The 18,977-nt window shown below is 41.9% G+C and overlaps 1 protein-coding gene across 4 annotated transcripts in view; it reads left to right on the top strand.

Annotated features, from left to right (window-relative positions):
• gab2 (GRB2-associated binding protein 2) overlaps positions 1–17,848 on the top strand; it is a 44,128-nt gene extending 26,280 nt beyond the window's left edge. For 3 of the 4 annotated variants that reach the window (XM_033631814.2, XM_033631817.2, XM_033631819.2), the window contains exons 3-10: positions 7,637–7,865; positions 11,133–11,728; positions 12,471–12,568; positions 12,733–13,012; positions 14,566–14,656; positions 14,807–14,909; positions 15,041–15,163; positions 15,275–17,848. In XM_033631814.2, coding sequence (XP_033487705.1) covers positions 7,637–7,865; positions 11,133–11,728; positions 12,471–12,568; positions 12,733–13,012; positions 14,566–14,656; positions 14,807–14,909; positions 15,041–15,163; positions 15,275–15,418 — 1,664 coding nt within the window. In that variant the 3' untranslated portion in view covers positions 15,419–17,848. The remainder of the gene's footprint in view (positions 1–7,636; positions 7,866–11,132; positions 11,729–12,470; positions 12,569–12,732; positions 13,013–14,565; positions 14,657–14,806; positions 14,910–15,040; positions 15,164–15,274) is intronic. The other variant, XM_033631816.2, reaches the window with a different exon arrangement.
• The last annotated feature ends 1,129 nt before the right edge of the window (positions 17,849–18,977 follow it).

Genomic DNA, 18,977 nt, shown 5'->3' with positions numbered 1-18,977 from the left:
AGGGACATTGTTTTTGGTAAGCAAAAATAATGCTCAGTTTTCTAATCTGATTTTTTAAACGTTTTGAGGAGCACAAATGAACTTCCATTCACCCCTGCTCTGTGCTGACAGACGGGAAGATGTAATTCCAAAAGTCTTATTTTATGCAGATTTTTTTGGCTTGATTTAAGGAACAAAAAAGCAGGCTGTTAATGTACAACATATTCTTTACATGTGACATGCACATACAGTACATAAACAAACATATACATTCCCTCTCTTTTGGCTTCTTACTGTCTCTACACATGCACGTCTGCCTTCTCCCCTCCCAAAGTGCCCTTCGTGCGCATTGATTTTTTTGTTGAAATAATGAGACTCCATGGCACTGGAAGGTCAGGTTTCTGCTGCCACAGAGCTGTCTGAGGTTGGCTTGCTGTTGCTGCCACTGCCGTGCTTCCCGCAGCATCTGGGTGTGAGGCTGCAAGGTGTGAATCACGTTTAGGATGTGATGGATTTAATGTAAAGGTGATGTAAAAGTAGTTTTAACCCTCCATTCGTGCTTGTCGCTCATTTAATTTCGAACAAACGCTGACAAACAAAAGCAGGAGTTACAAAGAGAAATTGGACAGTAACCAGTGATTATAGCACATCTGATTGCCTTACACAGACACGTAAGCACAGAGTTGCATGTTTTTCTAGCTCTCGCAATCTGTTGATGGGTGTTAGCGCTGTTGTTATCAGATACTGATGGCTGGGTGTGTGGCGTGTGTCTGCACCCAGGGAGACCCACCCCCGAGCACAATCTAATGAATGGAACATCATCTCGTCAATCATGGGCTTTGTTCTGCTCTCTCCCAGCTGTTTGAACTCTGAGACGAGGATAATCTCAACTAAGGGATGAGGTTTTTACTTGTCAGCAGCTCTTTTTTTTCGTCTTTTTCTTTTTTTTTTTTTGTTCCCTCTTTTGCTTGACGGCTCCCACTCTGTTTTGTTTTCCTCCTCTTCGTTTTTGTCCGTTTCCCTAGCTGTCCCTGGGAAGAAAAAAAAAAGTCAGTATTGTTTTTCAGTAAAACTGTTGCCCTTAAGATGGTGAGAAATGGAAAAAAGGAATAACTACTAAATCAGCGTTTCCAACAGCAGCCTCAGCAGTTTTTGTCAAATAGGCATTGAAAAGAGATTAGATTTACTCAAAGGGGGTTTATGTTAAACCCCTGTGTGGAGCCAGATTGATGATTTGTTGACGGCAGATCTACATCTCAGTAAAAAATGTGTCTCGGTAAAATTAGCTCCGTTGTGACCTTGCCATCAAAGCAAGGTTGCCAGTTTCCAAAATAATGGAAATGTTACTTTTGAGGAAATATTGTAATCTAGTCTAAACTTCCCCATTTGCTCATTCTTACATAAGAAAGGCAGAGATTTGTTCTGTGTGAAATCTAGACTTACCAACAATGATTAAAGAGGAACTTGCGTGAACGATAGTAAAACTGCGGTCATTGTTTGTCTTTCTGTTCAACCCTGGCTGTGCCTGAGAAATGTCAGTTAAACTGTGACTGCTGTTAGCAACACATAAACCTCCCTTGACAAGACAGGAATGCCACTAAATGCGAACAAACCAGAAGCATCCAAAATGGTGGCGTAATGTTATGACATCAAGCTAGTTCTTAGAATTTTATTCAGTCGTTATGAGTAAGTGTAAAACAAATGGAAGTAACTTTAAATGAACAAGCAGTTCAGACTACAGATGATTTTACGCCAAAGACATAACTGCTAATACACGAACCACATTTCTCTACAGTTTCTTTCCCCTCAATCCTTGTTCATCCTACAATACCTGGTGTCTGCCATCTATTTGGGTAGTAATCTTTGTGGATTTATGTGTACATATTCTGGTTATATGTGTAGTCATTTTTCATCCTTAAATTCGCATCAGCTCAATTGTTGAAATGACAGGTTTAGCACGGGCCTGTGGCAAAGCCAATCACTCTAATTGGTGGCTGCCACAGCCTACAGTCATATGGAAACTGCAAATGGACTATTTTGGAATGGGATATTTTCTTTGGCTGCCTGTTTATATGCAATTCGGCTGATGTAGGTAGATGTTTATACCTGTCTTCATCTTGTAATCAGCAGTTTGGAGTGCAGTCTTCTTTCTGTCATGCAGATAGGCCTCCCTCTTCTGTCACACTATACTACATTCACTGTAATTGGTAGGCTGGTAGTGTTAGAGCAGATAACGGTGTAATTGCAGAGCTGCCTCCTGTGCACAGTGTGCACGGATATTCTGTGTCATTGTTTAGATGCAAAGAAGTTTATGTGGGCAGCTGTTTACAGATGGACAGCACGGCTGCGTGTCTACGGTATTTGCAAAGTGAAGGACATTCTGCTTTTTATAAATGAAGAGGTTACTGCTGCTTCTTTTACACTCTTATCTTGGGGTCAGCCTCGAAAATATGCCTAATATCTGCCAAAACTGTATGCCATGGAGTACACAGTATCACAGTAATGTTTCAAATGTGAGTCAGCATTTGGTGTAAGTTTACAACTCAAACTGATAATCACTTAGAGGTGCTAGTTATTGATTTTTGAGTCAAATACAGACGCTTTGGGTTGGTAGTTGAACCAGACCACAGCCCTGAAGCATAGGTGTTTGGCAACTGAAATGAGTCTCAACTATTTTCCTTCAGTTACATACAGCACCTTTTTTAAAGAGTATTTTTTGAGCTTTTTGTCTTTAATTGGCAGGACAGTATTTAAGTGTGTAAGGGGGAGAGAGGGGTGATGACATGCAGCGAAGGGCTGCAGCTTGGATTGAACCCTAGGTCGCTGCAGCAAGGACACTGCCTTTGTACATAGGACACTTGCTCTCCCCACTGAGCCACTGGGCACCCACACACAGTACTTTGAAGTGGGTTTCAGTGAACTAAATTGCCACTCTTCAGTGCAGCATTTTTCCAATTTAAACTAACATTTATCGGACCTATCAGACCACACAAAATGACCACAATTGAGGTATTTCTTCTTCCCTAAAAGGTAACCCTGAGCTCTGACTGAACTGTGACATTGCCAGCACTGTTAACAGGTGACCAGACTGCATATAAACATAATGAAAGGGAACTGATTCAGCCCACAATCTAATGTATTCACCCTTAAAAATGCACTTAAGTTTATTGAAGTGATTGTATAAAGCGCCCTGACTGAATTACTGCAGCGTGTATTGTAGATGAGAGCATACACATGTATCACATTCATCATGACTTCTGTGTTTCCACACCAAGCCTGTTCCCATTCTGTAATGCAGCGTATTGTCAGAGCTAATTATCCTTTCTGGCTTAGCTGGTTGCATTCAGCACCACAGCCCTTTCCAGGTAAGTCTCTTTTTCCAATGAGACAATGAAAGCCAACACTCAACCTCCACCGCAAAATGTCTGTGTCCACCCTGCTGTTGCACAGCTACAGTATTTATCCACCCATGGCCCTCGCAGAAATGAGGTCAGGGCGTTGAAAATGAGCTGCTGTTTTAGACTTTAGCCAAACTCTGTAATTCATTGGCCTCGACAAGCCTGAGCCTTTTAGAGGATTGATCAGTCTGGTGTTCTGCGAATTGATGTCGCAGTGTAGTCGGGGGGCGGTGCTCACATGATGCTGTGGAGCGGGCAGGCACAGGGGAGTAATGCGATCAGGGAATGCTCCTGTGTGCGTCTGCTCTGCTTAATACTCTTCAAGCTGTTTTCGAGAGATTGAAACAGCCATGTCACTTTGTTCACTTCAGACTAACAAGCAGAGCAAGGATGCCATTTTCCCTCTTCCTGTTGGGCGTCACACTCCCGCAGTGTCTACCTAAACCATCTCTGCTGCAGCGAGCATCTCCTTTATCCAGTTATGTCAGTCTCGTGGAAAGCTCCCAACCCCCCGGCTAACCACACATGCAAATGGACCCCACTATGTGGCCTCCTGGGACACCGTGTTGCTTTTAAGAGACACTGGTCCTGCAGATCCATGCAGGACAACAAATACTGTATCTGTATACTTGGATCAGCAGTGAAAAGAAAACAGTTCTCTTTTTCTGGTTGACTTACACTGAATGAGTAAGTGGAGGCCTTTCTCAAGGGCGCTTTGACAGGACTCGTTGGGGGATCAAACCTCTTGCCTGACCTTTTTGTCACAAGATGGCGTCCCCCATCAGCAGGCCACCCTGCAGAGCCATATCAGAGGTTAATTTGCAACACTCCATGAAGCTGTGTCAGCCCTGAGGCTATATTTTTAAGTGCAATCTCATCTAAAACCATTAAGGAAATTGCATTTTTCTTGTTCTCAGATTGAAGGAGGGTGGATAGCGTGTACCTTTAATGCTTATCGCATACAAAATATTTAAAACAACTGCTGTGTAGAGAAAATTCAAACGCTTCCTCTTCCTTTATCTCTCCATCAGACGCCCTTTCTATTCAATAGGTCAGTCGTATTTTCTATTTTTATATCTCATTTCAGATTAGATTATCATATGTTCTCGTCTAAATCTGGCTGGACTGAGAGGAAATGAGCACCCTACAAAGATGGTCTTGTCCTTAGTGATACAGAAGGGTTCTAATTTTGGCCCCTTGAGACCAGCAGCCGGCCGCTTCTATTAGATTATGGCCACGGAGCAGATGAGACAGTAGGTGATGTATTATAGAGCATAATTGGAAAATTGCTTATGAACTTAGGAGCTCTTTGACCCAGAATAGCCATATGTCGCTCACCAACCCAAAGGGTCTTTTAATGCATTGCTGTTGATAGTCTAATGTTGGTTTCAAGCTGAGGAATGTCATGGGAAGAACTCTTTGTCTCTTTTAACTGCCTTGTTTGATGTTGAGGTTTCAGCTAAATCAGTCTCTGGTAATGACATCAGGCTTGTGACTTAACAGAAACTATAATTAGCCTTTATTTTATTTGTGCCAGTCCCTCCCAATTTTATTACTTTTCTTTGTAAGATGTATAATAAATGACTCCTCACTTTGGTTAATAAATATTGTACCACCTTATAGCGAGTGTCACAGTACATTAGCCAGTGGAGGGAATATTACCAGAAGCACCTAGGGGGAAGTTTCAGTGTTTATATTTTCTGCTCTTTTGTCTATTTCTGTGTTGGGGACGGACTTGATGGAATTGCTTCCCAGTGGTAACATACATCATCGGACCCATTAGTGTCAGTGATGAACCATGTAGGATGTTCCATCAGCAGACTGGACCAGTCGTCTTTCTTCTCCTTCTGATTCTGACAGTCATGTGCAGCAGTTGATAAAAAATCATTTAGGGCACCCACCAAAACATGCCCTTGTATAAATGAACATTAGATTATATTTTACCTTTGAAGTTGTGCTTTGTGTACAGTATTTCAGCCGTTAAGCCTGCATGTGTTTTTCCATGCAGCTCTGTAGTCTGGCGGGCGGGGGGGGGGGGGGGGGGGGTGAACTGTCTTTCTGCAACAAATCAATATATCTACCCATGTTAGTGGGCCCTAGTACTCACCGCACTGGGTGAAAGCTTTTACAAAGCTTTTTGTGGAGAAAGGAGATGATGCCTAACCAGCCTAGGGAGAGTGGAATCACTCAGAACAATGGTGTAATTGAGGATCATTGGGGGGAGTCCCTGCCTGTGTGGCTGTGGGCCTGGGCATTTCACTGATGTCCACTGGCCTGGAGACCCCACAGCAGAGGCCTTTTTCCCCTCAGGCATGGATGTGACCTCATTCAGCTAACTGGGCTTCAGAATCCCCCCCGCCCTCAAACCACACCACACATGCATACACACATGCTCACACACCACATTTGTGTGTGTTGTCTGTTTTTCACAGAGGCTGTGGTCCCTCTGTATGGTCAGCTCAAATTATGACTCACAGGACATTGCCCTCTTCGTAAAGGGCAGTTTGACCCATAACATGCTTTGTAAAGGTCTGATAAAGGAGGAGAAGGGTGGAGGACAGGCAAAAGCGTCTGTGGAAAAGATATGATTCAGATTTGAGAGGAAGTGGTTGATAAGTTTAACGGTCCAGCGTGTAGGTTTTAGGGGGATGTATTGTCAGAAATGGAATATAATATAATAAGTATGTTTTCTTTAGCATGTAATCACCTGAAAACAAAAATTGTTGTGTTATTGGGCTGTTTATATTTTCATAGGGAGCAGGTCCTTGAGAGTCTCCAGTTGCGCAGAAAGGACAGCCATACACTGGTTATAGATAGGATCATTCATGTTTGCGTGTTTTGGTTTCAGCCACCTTAATTGGCAGCCCCTTTGCCAAACAGCATTGGAAAAACATTCATTTTTGACATGGAACTGCTTCATTCAGTGTTTTTACCAGTTTAAATCACCTGGTCTGTTTGTTTTGGAGAGGAGGAGACCTCTGCGGATAATTCAGCTCCTGGTAAAAACCTCCTGAACATCTGTATCCTAAGTTACCAGAGAAAAAAAGTGAGCACACATGAGCAGGTGCTGGGCTAGGGGCCCATCTGTAATGAGCCCAACAGCGTAGGAGAAAAACGGATGAACATGAAACTGTTCTAATTGGTCTGTTTGTTTTGGAGAGGAAGAGTCCTCTGTGGATAATTTGGCTCCTGGTAAAAACCTCCTGAACAATGAACACTGAAAGATTCCTAATTGGAAATTCGTACTTGACACATGGGAAAAGTTTCAGCTGGTTGCAATCTGCAATCCTCACTGCTAGATGCCACTTAATCCCACACACTGCTCCTTTAAGTCATTTATTCACCAAAATGTCTAACATACACTGATTCCACCTTCTAAATTTAAGATGTTTGGGTTACAGGCAGTTTTTCACATTTTTTGATGTTACATTAATGAAACAATCATTTGCAAATCAAAAAATAATTGATAAATTAATCAGTAATCAAACAAATTACACACAAACAAAAACACACAAAATGTTGCATTCACTGTACAGTGAAATAGAGAGATTAGTAACAGCTAGTGTTGCACACAGTACCATGGGTCGATGGATCAGTGGGCCGCCCACTCTCTACTCCTACGGCTCAGTGTGCGCCTCCTCATTTTGGCCTCCTGCCTAGTCTATTTGCAGCATCCCCTTCTCAGATATGTCTTTTCTTTGTAGCCTTTCAATACAGATATCAGGGATGTCACACATAAACAATCAGAGTGTATGACCATGTTGCTCACACAATCCCGCTGAGCAAAACAATGCAACTCAATAAAATCAAACACAGCACATTGACCCTGGTCAAAGAGGATAACTTGGATTATGTGCTGTTGGACCGCTCGCACCCTGCAGCCCAAAAAAAAGCAGAAGGATACTGTTTTCTCTCCTCCCTGGAGACAGATCCCTCTTCTCTATTGATCAGAGTGCAGACGGAAAGCCACTGAATACAAGAGTCCATGCAAAGCAAGGTCATTTAAAGGCTTAAAACCCTCAAATGAATTGCACACTGCCCTTTGACTTCAATAAATTTGACAACTAAAATGTTCAATGGATGATTATTTGCTGTTACTTTTTTTGCTGTTACTTTTTTGGAGAATACGTCCAGTCTGCAAACAAAAAAAAACAAAACTTTTAAATTCTCAAGACAAGCCGAAGATGGTTTTTTTTTTTTTTTTAAAGAAACACATTATGGGTTAAACAATCAATAACTCCAGTTTCTCCTGTCTGCAGATGGCAGGTTACACCATATGCCCCGTTCTGTCGGAGCAGATGTCACCGGCTCGATGGCTCCTCTGACCGGAGACCGCAAGTCCTCTGCCCCTATCCACTCCAGCCAGCCAGTCCTCTTCACCTTTGATGTGCCTGTGCGCCACACACACCACGGCTCCCTGTCCAACAGTGCACCCCAGGACTACCTCCTCCTCCACCAGTGCATGAGCAGGAAGACAGAGAGTGCACGGTAAAGGTCACGACCCTCAGGCGTCCTGTGTCAGTTTCCTGTTATCCGTTAAATGCAGGTCAACATACAGGTTTACGACGTTTCCTCAGTTCAGAAGCCCCTCAGGGTTAAAACTACTGTTACGGGGGAAAATTATCTAACTGCTGTGTGTGTGTGTGTGTGTGTGTGTGTGAGCATGCACATGTGAAAGCATTGTGGAAATATTCTAATGTATTTTACAAGTGCTCTGATTGAGGAAGTGCTGATTTTAAGTAGTGATGATAAATTGAAGTGAATATTCTAAATGAAAAACAGTATGAGTAAAAGATAATCCTGAAGATATGTTTATATGAGAATAAATAAATGATACAATTGTACAGGGATAAATTGGGATAGATGACACAGATGGAGTGTGCAATTTTATTTTGTAATATTCATAATTATTTAAAAATAAAATAGTCTGTTTTTTGTTAATCCACTATATGAAATACCAGTTAAAGGTATTTCATCAAAATAACCAAAAATCCTGTAAATCCAATATTGCCACAAAACAGACAAGCATTTAAACAATTAGTCGATCACTCATTTAAACACCACTGCACAATGTTAACATGAATACTTGTTGAGTGGCTGCATGTATAAGGATATGCATGCCTGTCTTGGCTATATGCTGAGTAGAAGAACAAAAGAATCAAGTGTTTATGTTAAATGCACTCCCAAGTTTTCCATTAACATTCACCTCACCTCCTGCCGCCATCATGCCTGCTTCCAAGAATCAAAAGGCAGCTTTAATAATGATGCCATTCAGCAGATAGCCGGCACAGTAGATGATCAATGAGGTTGAGGCTGCAATTCATCACTCCTATAGGTTCAGACTTGCACAGGGTAGAACTGCCCTCTCAGCCACACCATTTGCACATAAATCTGCTGTGTTGGACCCTCTGTGAAACCCAGGAAATCAAACCTCACAATCCATCTCATCAGCTTTATGCAGATATTTCTGTCACTGCCTCACCAGCTTCTGCTCCGCGGGTCTGCTAATTAAGACAGGCATCTGGTGGTGGAGTATAATTCACGTCCAAGTGGAACTCCACCGGTCTGATGACCAATGGTATGAATTAATCTATGTAAAAAGCCCCCAATGATGGAAGGCAGAGTGATGAACAAAATTATTGATTAATGATTAAAATCCTGAGGAGACAGAAGAAGAATTGATGAAACACAGTGTGCCTTTTGACATGAGAAAGAAATAGTCTCAGAGAGAGCAAAATGTTATGCCGATATTAATTGTATTACTTTGATACATTACTCATTGTAAAGAGTTACATTTATAATCAAGATTGAACGTGACCATTAGAAACCTGCAGTGTAGCTAACACATTATGCGTAACAGCTCAAGAGAGATTAGTATAGACATAAAGAAACGACTCACTGAGGATATCTTATCTTTCGCGTTGGCCAAATAAGTCGGACCATTGCTCAGCTAACTGGCTAGAAATGTCGAGGCTGTGGGGTTGCTCTACTTGGCACTCAAGGTCAAGCCCTACAAAGGAGCCAGAATAAATGAGGCATGTCCCAAGGGTGTCTAACCGAGGCTGAGAAACTATGGGAAAACCATAGCATTCTCCCTCTTAACATGGATGCCCTCTCCCTGTCAACATGCAGAAAACATGTAAATAAATCAGCTTTTCTTTTTAGTTTTTTATTTTATTTTGTTTTTATTGGAAGAACAGTATGAGCTGCATAAATCACAAGAAGTTTTCCATGTTTTCAGCCACATTTTCCCACATTTTTATGTTAAAGTAGCATTGACACCAAAATTAACAATACAATACACATGTAAAATAAGGACATAATGAATAAGTACATTAAAACAGAAACAAACAAACAAGGAGGGTCAGACTTAACAACCAGGGAAGGAGATCACAGATTACATATGGTTTAGAAGAGGTCTCCAAGTTCTTTCAAAAAAGTTTGGGGAGCCCGTAAGGGAAAGTTTCTCCAGTTTAATGGACTGTAAACTATCTTTCACTCAAGTTTTGTGATTCGGAGGTAGAACACGCTTCCATTAAGGAAGAATAAGTCACCTTGCCAATAATGTGATAAAGAACATGTTGCATGACTTGAAGTAATGGGCTGTAGAGGGACTCCAAACAGGGCAAGGAGAGGGCCGGAAATAATACAAGTATTATGCGCTGTATTGAGTGTGTTAAAGATTTCGAACCAGAATGAATTAAACTTTGGGCAGAACCAGAACATGTGAGTGTTGTCGGCTGGATATTGCTGGCACTTATTACATGGGTCTGTTAAATTAGGATAAATGTTTGAAATCTGTTCATTGGCATAATAGACTCTGTGTACAATCTTCTTTTGTAGGAGGCCGTACCTAGCGTAGACGGAGGAAGAGTGGACAAGTGTATATATGCTTCTTTCTCGGGTGTTCAGTAGTAAAACTAATGATGACATGAGAAACTAGGCTTTTATTATACGGCTCAGCCAATAGAGGCAATAAGGAATCAAACAGGGTTTCTAGAAGGCGATGAGGGAATTTAGAGTTTGATTAAAATGCCATATTTGGAAAAGAACAAAAGAAGTGGGACTTTGGAAGAACTTTTTTGAAAGCTCTGCTAAAGGCCGATGGTAATAAAGATCCCTAAACGTAGTTATACCTCTGTTAAACCAAGCCCGGAAGGCTAAGTCTGTGTAGGAGGGCAAAACCAAATGATTTTTCAAAGTGGGGCAGAGTGCAGAGGCTCTATGAAGGCCCAGGTTCTTCCTAATTTGAGTCCAAATTTTGATAGTGTTAACAACTATTGGGTTGGAGGTCAAAGTAGGAGCAGCTGAGAGAAATGAAGAACAGGGAACAAAGAGAGTTTATAGATAAAAGTTCCATATTAATCCATGAATCAGCTTTTCAAGGAAATGTTATACTAAAATTGGATGTCTATACTATAGCTGCATAAAGGCACTCAGGCATTGATGAGAAGGTGTGTTGTTTTTTAAGCTGTGCTGAGACCTATAGAGCTAGTTTCCTCTGAAGTGCTACAGTGCCATCTAGTGGCTGTATGAGTGATTACATTAGTAAATATAAATAAATAAACTTTACTAGTTTTACCAGCTACTGTAAAATAGATGTTTGTCAACCATTTGCTATTGCTTGAGATGGCATTGGGGTATAAGACAGATGTCTGTCTTCTAGGGAGCGTTTAGGCACTGTGCAAAGTGGACACCATAAAGACTTAATGTGTGCATTTGTGTAATATGTGTACGTCTTTGTCCATGTTGCAGGAGTGCCAGTTTCTCCCAGGCCACACGAAGCAATCTGTTTGTGGGGAGCGACTCTGCAGTACAGAAACTCTCCCATGGCTTTTCCCACTGTCTGAACGGTATGGGTGCTCAGTTGCACGGCTTCTACAGCCTGCCTAAACCAGGAAAACACCAGTTACCGGGGCATGATGACTCCCCCCAGGAGGCCTGTTATGTGCTGCCGAGGGGTTACAGCTCTGAGGCGCCAGCTCACAGCAGTCTAGGTGAGCCTGAGCTGGAGAATGAGGAGGTTTACACCTTCAAAACGCCCTGCAATGCCCTCGCCACCATGCATAGCAACGAACGTCCAACTGACAATTACGACCTTCCTACACCGCCTGGCTCCTTCTACCAGATCCCCAGGACGTTTGATAAGAATCACAATGCCTTGACGCCCTCCAGCTCTGAGTCATCCTGTGCTCCTCCTCCCAGGCCCCCCAAACCTAACCAGGGGTCAGAGGGGCAGTGGGGAAGTCCCCAGTCAGTCGGGAGCCAGAACGGAGAGGTGACTCCTGCAGTGTCAGTTATCCCACGCAGGAATACTCTCCCTGCTGTCGAGAACATCAGGCTGCACAGAGGTACGTTCACTGAACTGAGTGCTTTAACTGCTTCCCTACTGCGCTCCTCCTGAGCGCTGCCTGTTTCTTTAAACACAATCTCAGTTGACTCATACAGATCTTTTGAAATTGCACATCTAACCTGTTTCCTGTTTTTCAAATGCAAGTCTGTCTTGATCAGACTGTTCTCTTGTGGTGTTGCAGTCACTTTGCACTTCCTCTTCCTCCCTCTCTTTCTCTCACTCTTTCCCTCTTCCTCTATCTCTCATTTTACTGATTTAACGCGAGCAGCTGAGCAGAAACAAACGGGGCCAGTCTAGCAGACACTGTTCTGTTGAGACGCTAATGAAATTCAAGCCATACAGCCTGCTCCAGAATGCCTCGTTCCAGGCTGATAAGCAATGAAAAAAAAAAACACTCGCAGACACAATGCACGGCCTCCTATTATGCTGTGTTCTCTGCCTCGCCAAACCCATGCTCAGGCCTTGTATAGCCAGAGACAAGAATTGACCTGTGACCCTTGTTAGTGAGGCTACAGGCTGTTCACACACCTGTGCTGCGAAGACTAATTATAACCCAGTGAAGCATTTAATGAAATGTCACTTATGTTCTGTTTGTTTCATTAGAAACATGAGTTTTCTCCTTGAAATGTCAGGCGTTTTTGTTTAAATCATCCTGTATTTGCATTGTAAAATTTCACTTGAGGAGTACTTTTCTTTTCCTTTTAGAGTTTGTGGCAGTAAATATTGATTTCTCTCCACAGGCTCCTCTTTTGAAACCAACAGCCATCACCGTCCCATCCATTTCAACAACTCAGGCCAGTCTGTGGAGTCTGTCAATGACGGGTTCAGCTCCTACCTGGTGAGTCATTCTCTCCCTTAAACTGCACTCCCTCCTGAGACAGATGTTGTTAGTGCAAAATCATAATCTGCAGAGATAGAATATGTATTTCTACTATATTTACTGCAATATTGAGCCCAGAGAGTTTAAAAGAGTCTTGTGCCCTCTGTCTCTTTTGACACCAGAGAACCAAAACGCCTCTGACGCGCTCAGACAGCGGCAACTCAGATGACAACTATGTGCCCATGAATCCTGGCTCCTCGCCACTCAGCGCTGCCCAGGCTGACAGTCCTAAGAATATCTACATCCCTATGAGCCCTGGGCCACATCACTTTGATTTCCCAGGATTCTCTGCAACATTACCTGCCCGAAAGGGGAGCAGTGCCTCCCTGTGTCACCGACCCGGCCGTCTCAGTGATGTCACACCACCACCCATCAACCGCAACCTCAAACCTAACAGGAAATGTGAGTTTTTTTAATTAATTCATTTATTTTTCAAGTCTTCCATCACAAGAATACAAAATTACAGAAACATATATCCAATTATAGTGATTATGATCAAATAAATTTATATATGTTAAGAACTGAAATAATAATAAATCAGGTCAGCAACAAAAATGTATTTTAGCCACTTGAAAAAAGTTCCACCTGAAAAAAATCAATATTCGCACAAGTGTACACTATACTGAGAGTATTTTTTACCTCTCTGTCAGACAGCCCTTTCTGACAGGGAATCCTTTAATGGCTTCAGTTCCCCATCTTTGCTCTTGTCAAAGCCACCAGACTCCATTGACAAAAACAGTCATTTTAGCTAGCTGAACACAGTCGCTGCTGGTCTACCGCTGCTTCGACCAGTTAGTTAGATTGTGTTATTGTGTGACTTTGGTGAATCTGAACTAACCCTTTAAAACGCCAAAGTCACACAATAACACAAACAAAATGATTGTTCGAGGCAGCAGTACACCAGCAGCTCCTGTGTTCAGCAATGTTCAATCACTGTTTTTCTCAATGGAGCCTGGCTTAGAGGTAAGAGCTATCACACCTTCATTTTCCCGTTACAATTCACCATCTGACTTCAGTAAAAACATTCTAAATATAGCATACACTCAAACTGCTATTAATATTTTTAGAAGGAACTTTTTGAGGTGGCGAAAATACGTTTTGTTGCTGACCCCTCTCCAGCAGTAGGATGCTTAGCTTCCATGTCAGACTCCAGCCTGTTTCACCATAAAGGGGCCTTGCTGACTGACATCTACTGTCTGTAATACACTAGTCTGAGTGGGCGGAAGTTCGCTGCATAGATTAGCCTCTCATTGGGCAGAACAAGCCACCTGCTGATGTCCCGCCCTACCACCTCCGGTTGTCATAGTTGACAAACGTCCTTTACTAACTTTTGCGGTGTTTGATCTTGCGGGGATGTAGCCATTTTTCTGCCATGGTTCTCGTCCTGTAGACGATATTTTTGTGGACATGTTACACCAAAACCTGTTTTCCCCCGGCAATATTTTTGCAAGCGCACCGTTGCTGTGACACCGCCAAGAATGATTGTGATTGGTTGAAAGAAATAAAAAAAGCTGTGGCGTTTTTTTCTCCAATCTTAAAGTGAGAGTCGGCGCAGCCAGACCTTTCTTTTCCTGAGAAAGGTCTGGTGAGCGAGACTAGTAATACACTGACCATAGATAAGTACGCCATACAACCGCACTTCAAAAAATCAGAACTATCCCTTTAATTCCTCAATATTTTTTTCCCAGCTTTGGTTTTATCTCATGCATAAGGGATCCTGTTTTGAATTGAGTTGTATATTTAGATGTAGTCCCCCTATTATAAGGGTTAACATAGAGATCTCAGTAGGTTAGGTCTTCAGGGGGAGAATTGGGAGGTTTTCACAGCAAAGTTCTCACTGATCTCAAAGCACGTTTTTGTTTTGTTTTGTTTTTAATCACCACTTTTGGCTTCTGATCAGCTCTAAAATCTGTATTGTTCTTTTTGTTGACACTGTCTGCTCTTGTTTTCCACAGCGAAGCCAACACCTCTTGATTTGAAGAACAATGGGATCATTGATGAGCTGCCATTTAAGAGCCCAGTCACCATGTCCTGGACACGGCCCATGTGAGTCTCATATCAGTCATTCAAGCTAGGTTACCCAAGGCCACACACACACACACACGCACAGTTTGATGGTACAGATTGGTGCTGTATTTCGTTTCCACCGGAGGTCAGGAGGTAGAAGCACTCACAGTCCCGTCTCCTTTGCTTCAGGCCTGCTATGAACTCCATGTCCTCGCAGCATTGTCGGCCCATCTCCACACAAAGCATCACCAGCACCGACTCTGCAGACAGTGAGGAGAATTATGTGGCTATGGTGAGTCCCAATAGCTGGAGGGGAGATCAGGAGAGCACATTGTGTTCTTTGTTTTAATGATCCACTTGTTTGCATGCTACGCTTACTCACTGCACCCAGTGTGAGTGAAACCTCCCTCTTGTCCCCATTAGCAGAACCCAGCGTCTACCTCCCCAGCCGTGAGTGGTACCAGCAGCCCGGCCCCTAGGAAGTGTGGCAACGTGGACTACCTAGCGCTGGACTTCCAGCCTGGATCACCCAGCCCACACAGAAAAGTAAACAGATTTTGTGGACTTAATTTATCACAGATTTTGTTCTCCTTTCTACCATGGTGCAGTCTGCCCTCAGGTCATAATCTCACTCTTGGCTTATTTATCATCCCGCAGCCTTCTACATCCTCTGTGACGTCTGATGAGAAGGTGGACTATGTGCAAGTCGACAAGGAGAAGACCCAGGCGCTGCAAAGCACCATGCAGGAGTGGACCGATGTGCGGCAGTCTACTGAACCGGCCAAGGGGGTCAAGTCCTGACACTGACCCGTACACAAAAATGACCTAAAGTCAAGCATCTCTAGTATCATGTTTCTATCATTACTATGAATACTGGCTGGGCTTGTTAAAGACTGAAATATTTGGACAAGAAGCCATAATCTATCTTTGCCTGTTCTCTGTGATGATTTTTACTGCAATGCACTGCTAACCCGCAGGATATCAGGCCATACAGGTGAAGCGCCCTGCCAAAGCTCTTCATGCAGACTGTTATAACAGTCTAAGGACAATTAATAATGTATATGAAAATATCATCCTTACTCATTGATCCAACCTTTATAAATCAAGTGTTTCATCCAAGCCGTCCCATCCTCCCCCTCTGCAACAGTCAAACATTTTGCATCCAGCAGGTAATTTACCCAACTGCAGCCATTTAAAAGAGTAGCGGCGGCTAACTGGTCGATAACCATATTAATATACTGTAAGAGTATGTTTACTGGTCTCAGGAATGCCAAGATGCACTCCAATTTTGGCATGCAGGCAGACTCTCCCTTTTCACTTCAATCTATCATTTGTGCTGAGTCTTGCAGAAGCAGTGAAGAGATTATTTTCACTGCGGGCAATCATTTCAGCTTAGCAGTGCATGTCTGGTAAGAGGAGGGGGAAGAAAATACAGCCTTACAAATACGTAAAGGCCCGTGTCAGAAGCCCTAATGATAACCGTGCGTGGCTGTTGCCTCGGTTTCTATTAAGTATGAGCCCAAACCGTATTTAAAAAGCTGTCAGGCTGGATGGCAGGCCAATTATTTCAATGCAGGTACAAAGTCAGTAACGTCCAAATGTACAGAATGAAGAGAAGAAGAAGCATCTTGTGTCTTTGTAGGTTTGACTTCAATGGTCAATTCACTTCAGGTAATATTCTAATACATTTCATTGTAAATGTGCACTGACCAAGAAAATTATTGAGTTGGAGGAAGTAAAAATAAAGCAGGAGGGATGTACTTTCCAAGGAGTTCAGATATCCTCTCTGTCTCTCTCTCTCTGTCTCTCTCTAGAGACCATAAATACAAGCTAAGTAGAAGGAGAATAGCATATTTATGTTTTCCGGAATTCAACCATTCACTGATGTATGTCTTCAGTCTTTGATATGCCACACACTACAGCTATGTCTCTGAAGAGTAATTGTTTCCTGTATGTAAATTATTAATAGAATGACATATTTGCAGCACATCTTGTTGACTGTTTGATGCACTTGTCTGAGACAAAAAGTGCACGGCGGTAATGTAACATTGTCATTTTCTCGCAAAGGCAACCTGCCACAATGAAGATTTGCCAGTGATCATCGTCACTTAAAAAAACAGTTTGGGAAAGAATGTTTTCTTCATGTCCTTAACTCTTTTATTTGTTTAATTTGCCTTATATTTTCATTTCAGTTTTGACTGTAAATTTTTGCCTTGGAGAAATTTAATTATTCACAATATTATTCAAGTGAGAGCCATATTGTATTTAGGACAACTGAGCGATCAGTTTCTAGTTCAACTTAAGTCCAGTATTTCATTGTGGGCTGGAACCACTGAAGGGTGAATACTTATTTGATCTTTCTATGACTAGTGTGGCCATGCAGTGCTAGATGGTATTATTGATTATTTCATTAAGATTTACATCTTAATGTTTTTCTACCATTTTTACTGCTTTTTGTATTCTTTTTATCATTATTTTTTTTTACTGATACGTGTAAGCAAGTGATACTCATGAGGACGGGGTCAGGCTAAATTAAGCTAAGTTTGTTACAGCGTGTATTTTCTTTTTTTTTAATTCCCAAATTTTATGATCTGTACATGAAATGGGGAGGCTGGCATGTTTGAGTTGCACTGGCAAAGCCCATCCCGGGCGAACTGTGATTCACAAAGAGCGAAAGCAAGAGAGGAAAGAAAAGACTGAAGAAAAGCCTGTCTCCCTGTCAGTCTCTGAAGTGAAATGGATGTGTAATTTATTATCTAGAGATGCCCGTTGTAAGCAGAAGAGCTGTGTATGTGTTGTGGTAGATTGTGAGTTGTAGTATGTTTAATGACAGCCTGACTGGGCGAGATTGAAAACAATGCTCAGATCTACTGTCAGACTGTCACTGGGTTGACATACTGTACTAGTAGATCATTTTTTTAACCACTGTTATTGCTACTACTGTAAAGCATTCGCAGATTGCTTGTGTGTTAATTTATTAATTTATTGTGCATTTTGCAGTTGATAATTGTAAAAAACGAAGAAAAAAAAAACAACCCAACAAGGAAATCTTCTCTCTACTAACATTGATGTATGCAAACTGTCTTGATTTTGTGAAGCAATATGACAAACGATGCCAGTGTAATGGTAATGTGGTACAGTTCATCTGGGATACAAAAGAATACAATACTTTGTTCTCCCTGTATTATGGTAGACTTAAACTGTGGACATAGAATAAATCAAGAAGTGAAAGTCTGGTGTGAAGGGTCCTCTTTAAATAAGAACCAAAACACTGTTTTATGGCTGCCACGATGCCATTACTCATCTCTCACCCACACTGAATTGGTGCTGTGATGCACAGAAGTTGAATGTCTGCTGCCCCCTGTTGTTTAGGACAGCAGCTGCATCCATTGGCATTGATAAAGTACTAGATAGATACAGTAGGGTTTTGGTAGCTGACACACATACCAGTGGTTTCAGTCAGTATTCATGCCTGTATATTGAAAAGCCTTTTCATACCAAACATGTACAGATATGCAGCACTTCCACAAATAATCTCATTCTTTACACGCAGGAACAGTGACTTAAATTGGACAATTATACATTTATTGTGTTATTACTTATAAATAAACATTGCAAGAAATAAGGATCTGCTAAATCATGTACTTGTTAAATGGGTGGTACTGTGCTGCATGACTTTGATTTTCCAGTAATGACCAATGACTAATATCTCATGCCCACATAAACAAAATAAAGATGACTAATTGGCTAACAATTTCTTAGTCAACCAAGACCCCAATGACAGATTGACTAACTGACTAAGAGGGGCAGCTGAAAAATAAAATGCCAATGATATTGATACTGGCCAATGTCTGCTTAAAGGCCAGTTATGTTTGGTCTGCTTCTGCTATGGGCAGCAAAAAAACAAACATTTACTACACAATATTGATATTTATTTAATATTTTTCTGTCATTATCAGTTCTTATGATCCATAAAGACATCCTTACAAAATGGGGGTATGGGGTTTTTAAGTAATCTGTGGCTTTGTGAAGTAGCAGGTTTGTAACCTTTTGCAAGTGTTAAACAATTGGAGACAGATTCTGAGTTGGTCTGGATTTTACCCCGTTTTCCAGTTAGACTTGTTGTATGACAACATATGATCCCCGGTGTATGTTAAAACTCTGCAAGACATTTATGTACAACAGTATTACTACATTCTAGGGCTCTTAAAGTCAGAAATATCTTCTACTATCATTCCTTGCAAAAATTTAAGTGATATTTCCTTTCCTTAGCTCAAACACCTAAAACCTTTTTACTCAGTTATTTACCAGCAGTATTCTGCAGTTGTACTGCTATATAATGAATCTTCTTACTGCAGGC

Source organism: Epinephelus lanceolatus, chromosome 4, assembly GCF_041903045.1.
Source record: "Epinephelus lanceolatus isolate andai-2023 chromosome 4, ASM4190304v1, whole genome shotgun sequence".
NCBI classification, from domain to species: Eukaryota; Metazoa; Chordata; class Actinopteri; order Perciformes; family Serranidae; genus Epinephelus; species Epinephelus lanceolatus.
The sequence above is the reverse complement of the archived record's forward strand: the minus strand, read 5'-3'. Positions and strand labels throughout refer to the sequence as shown.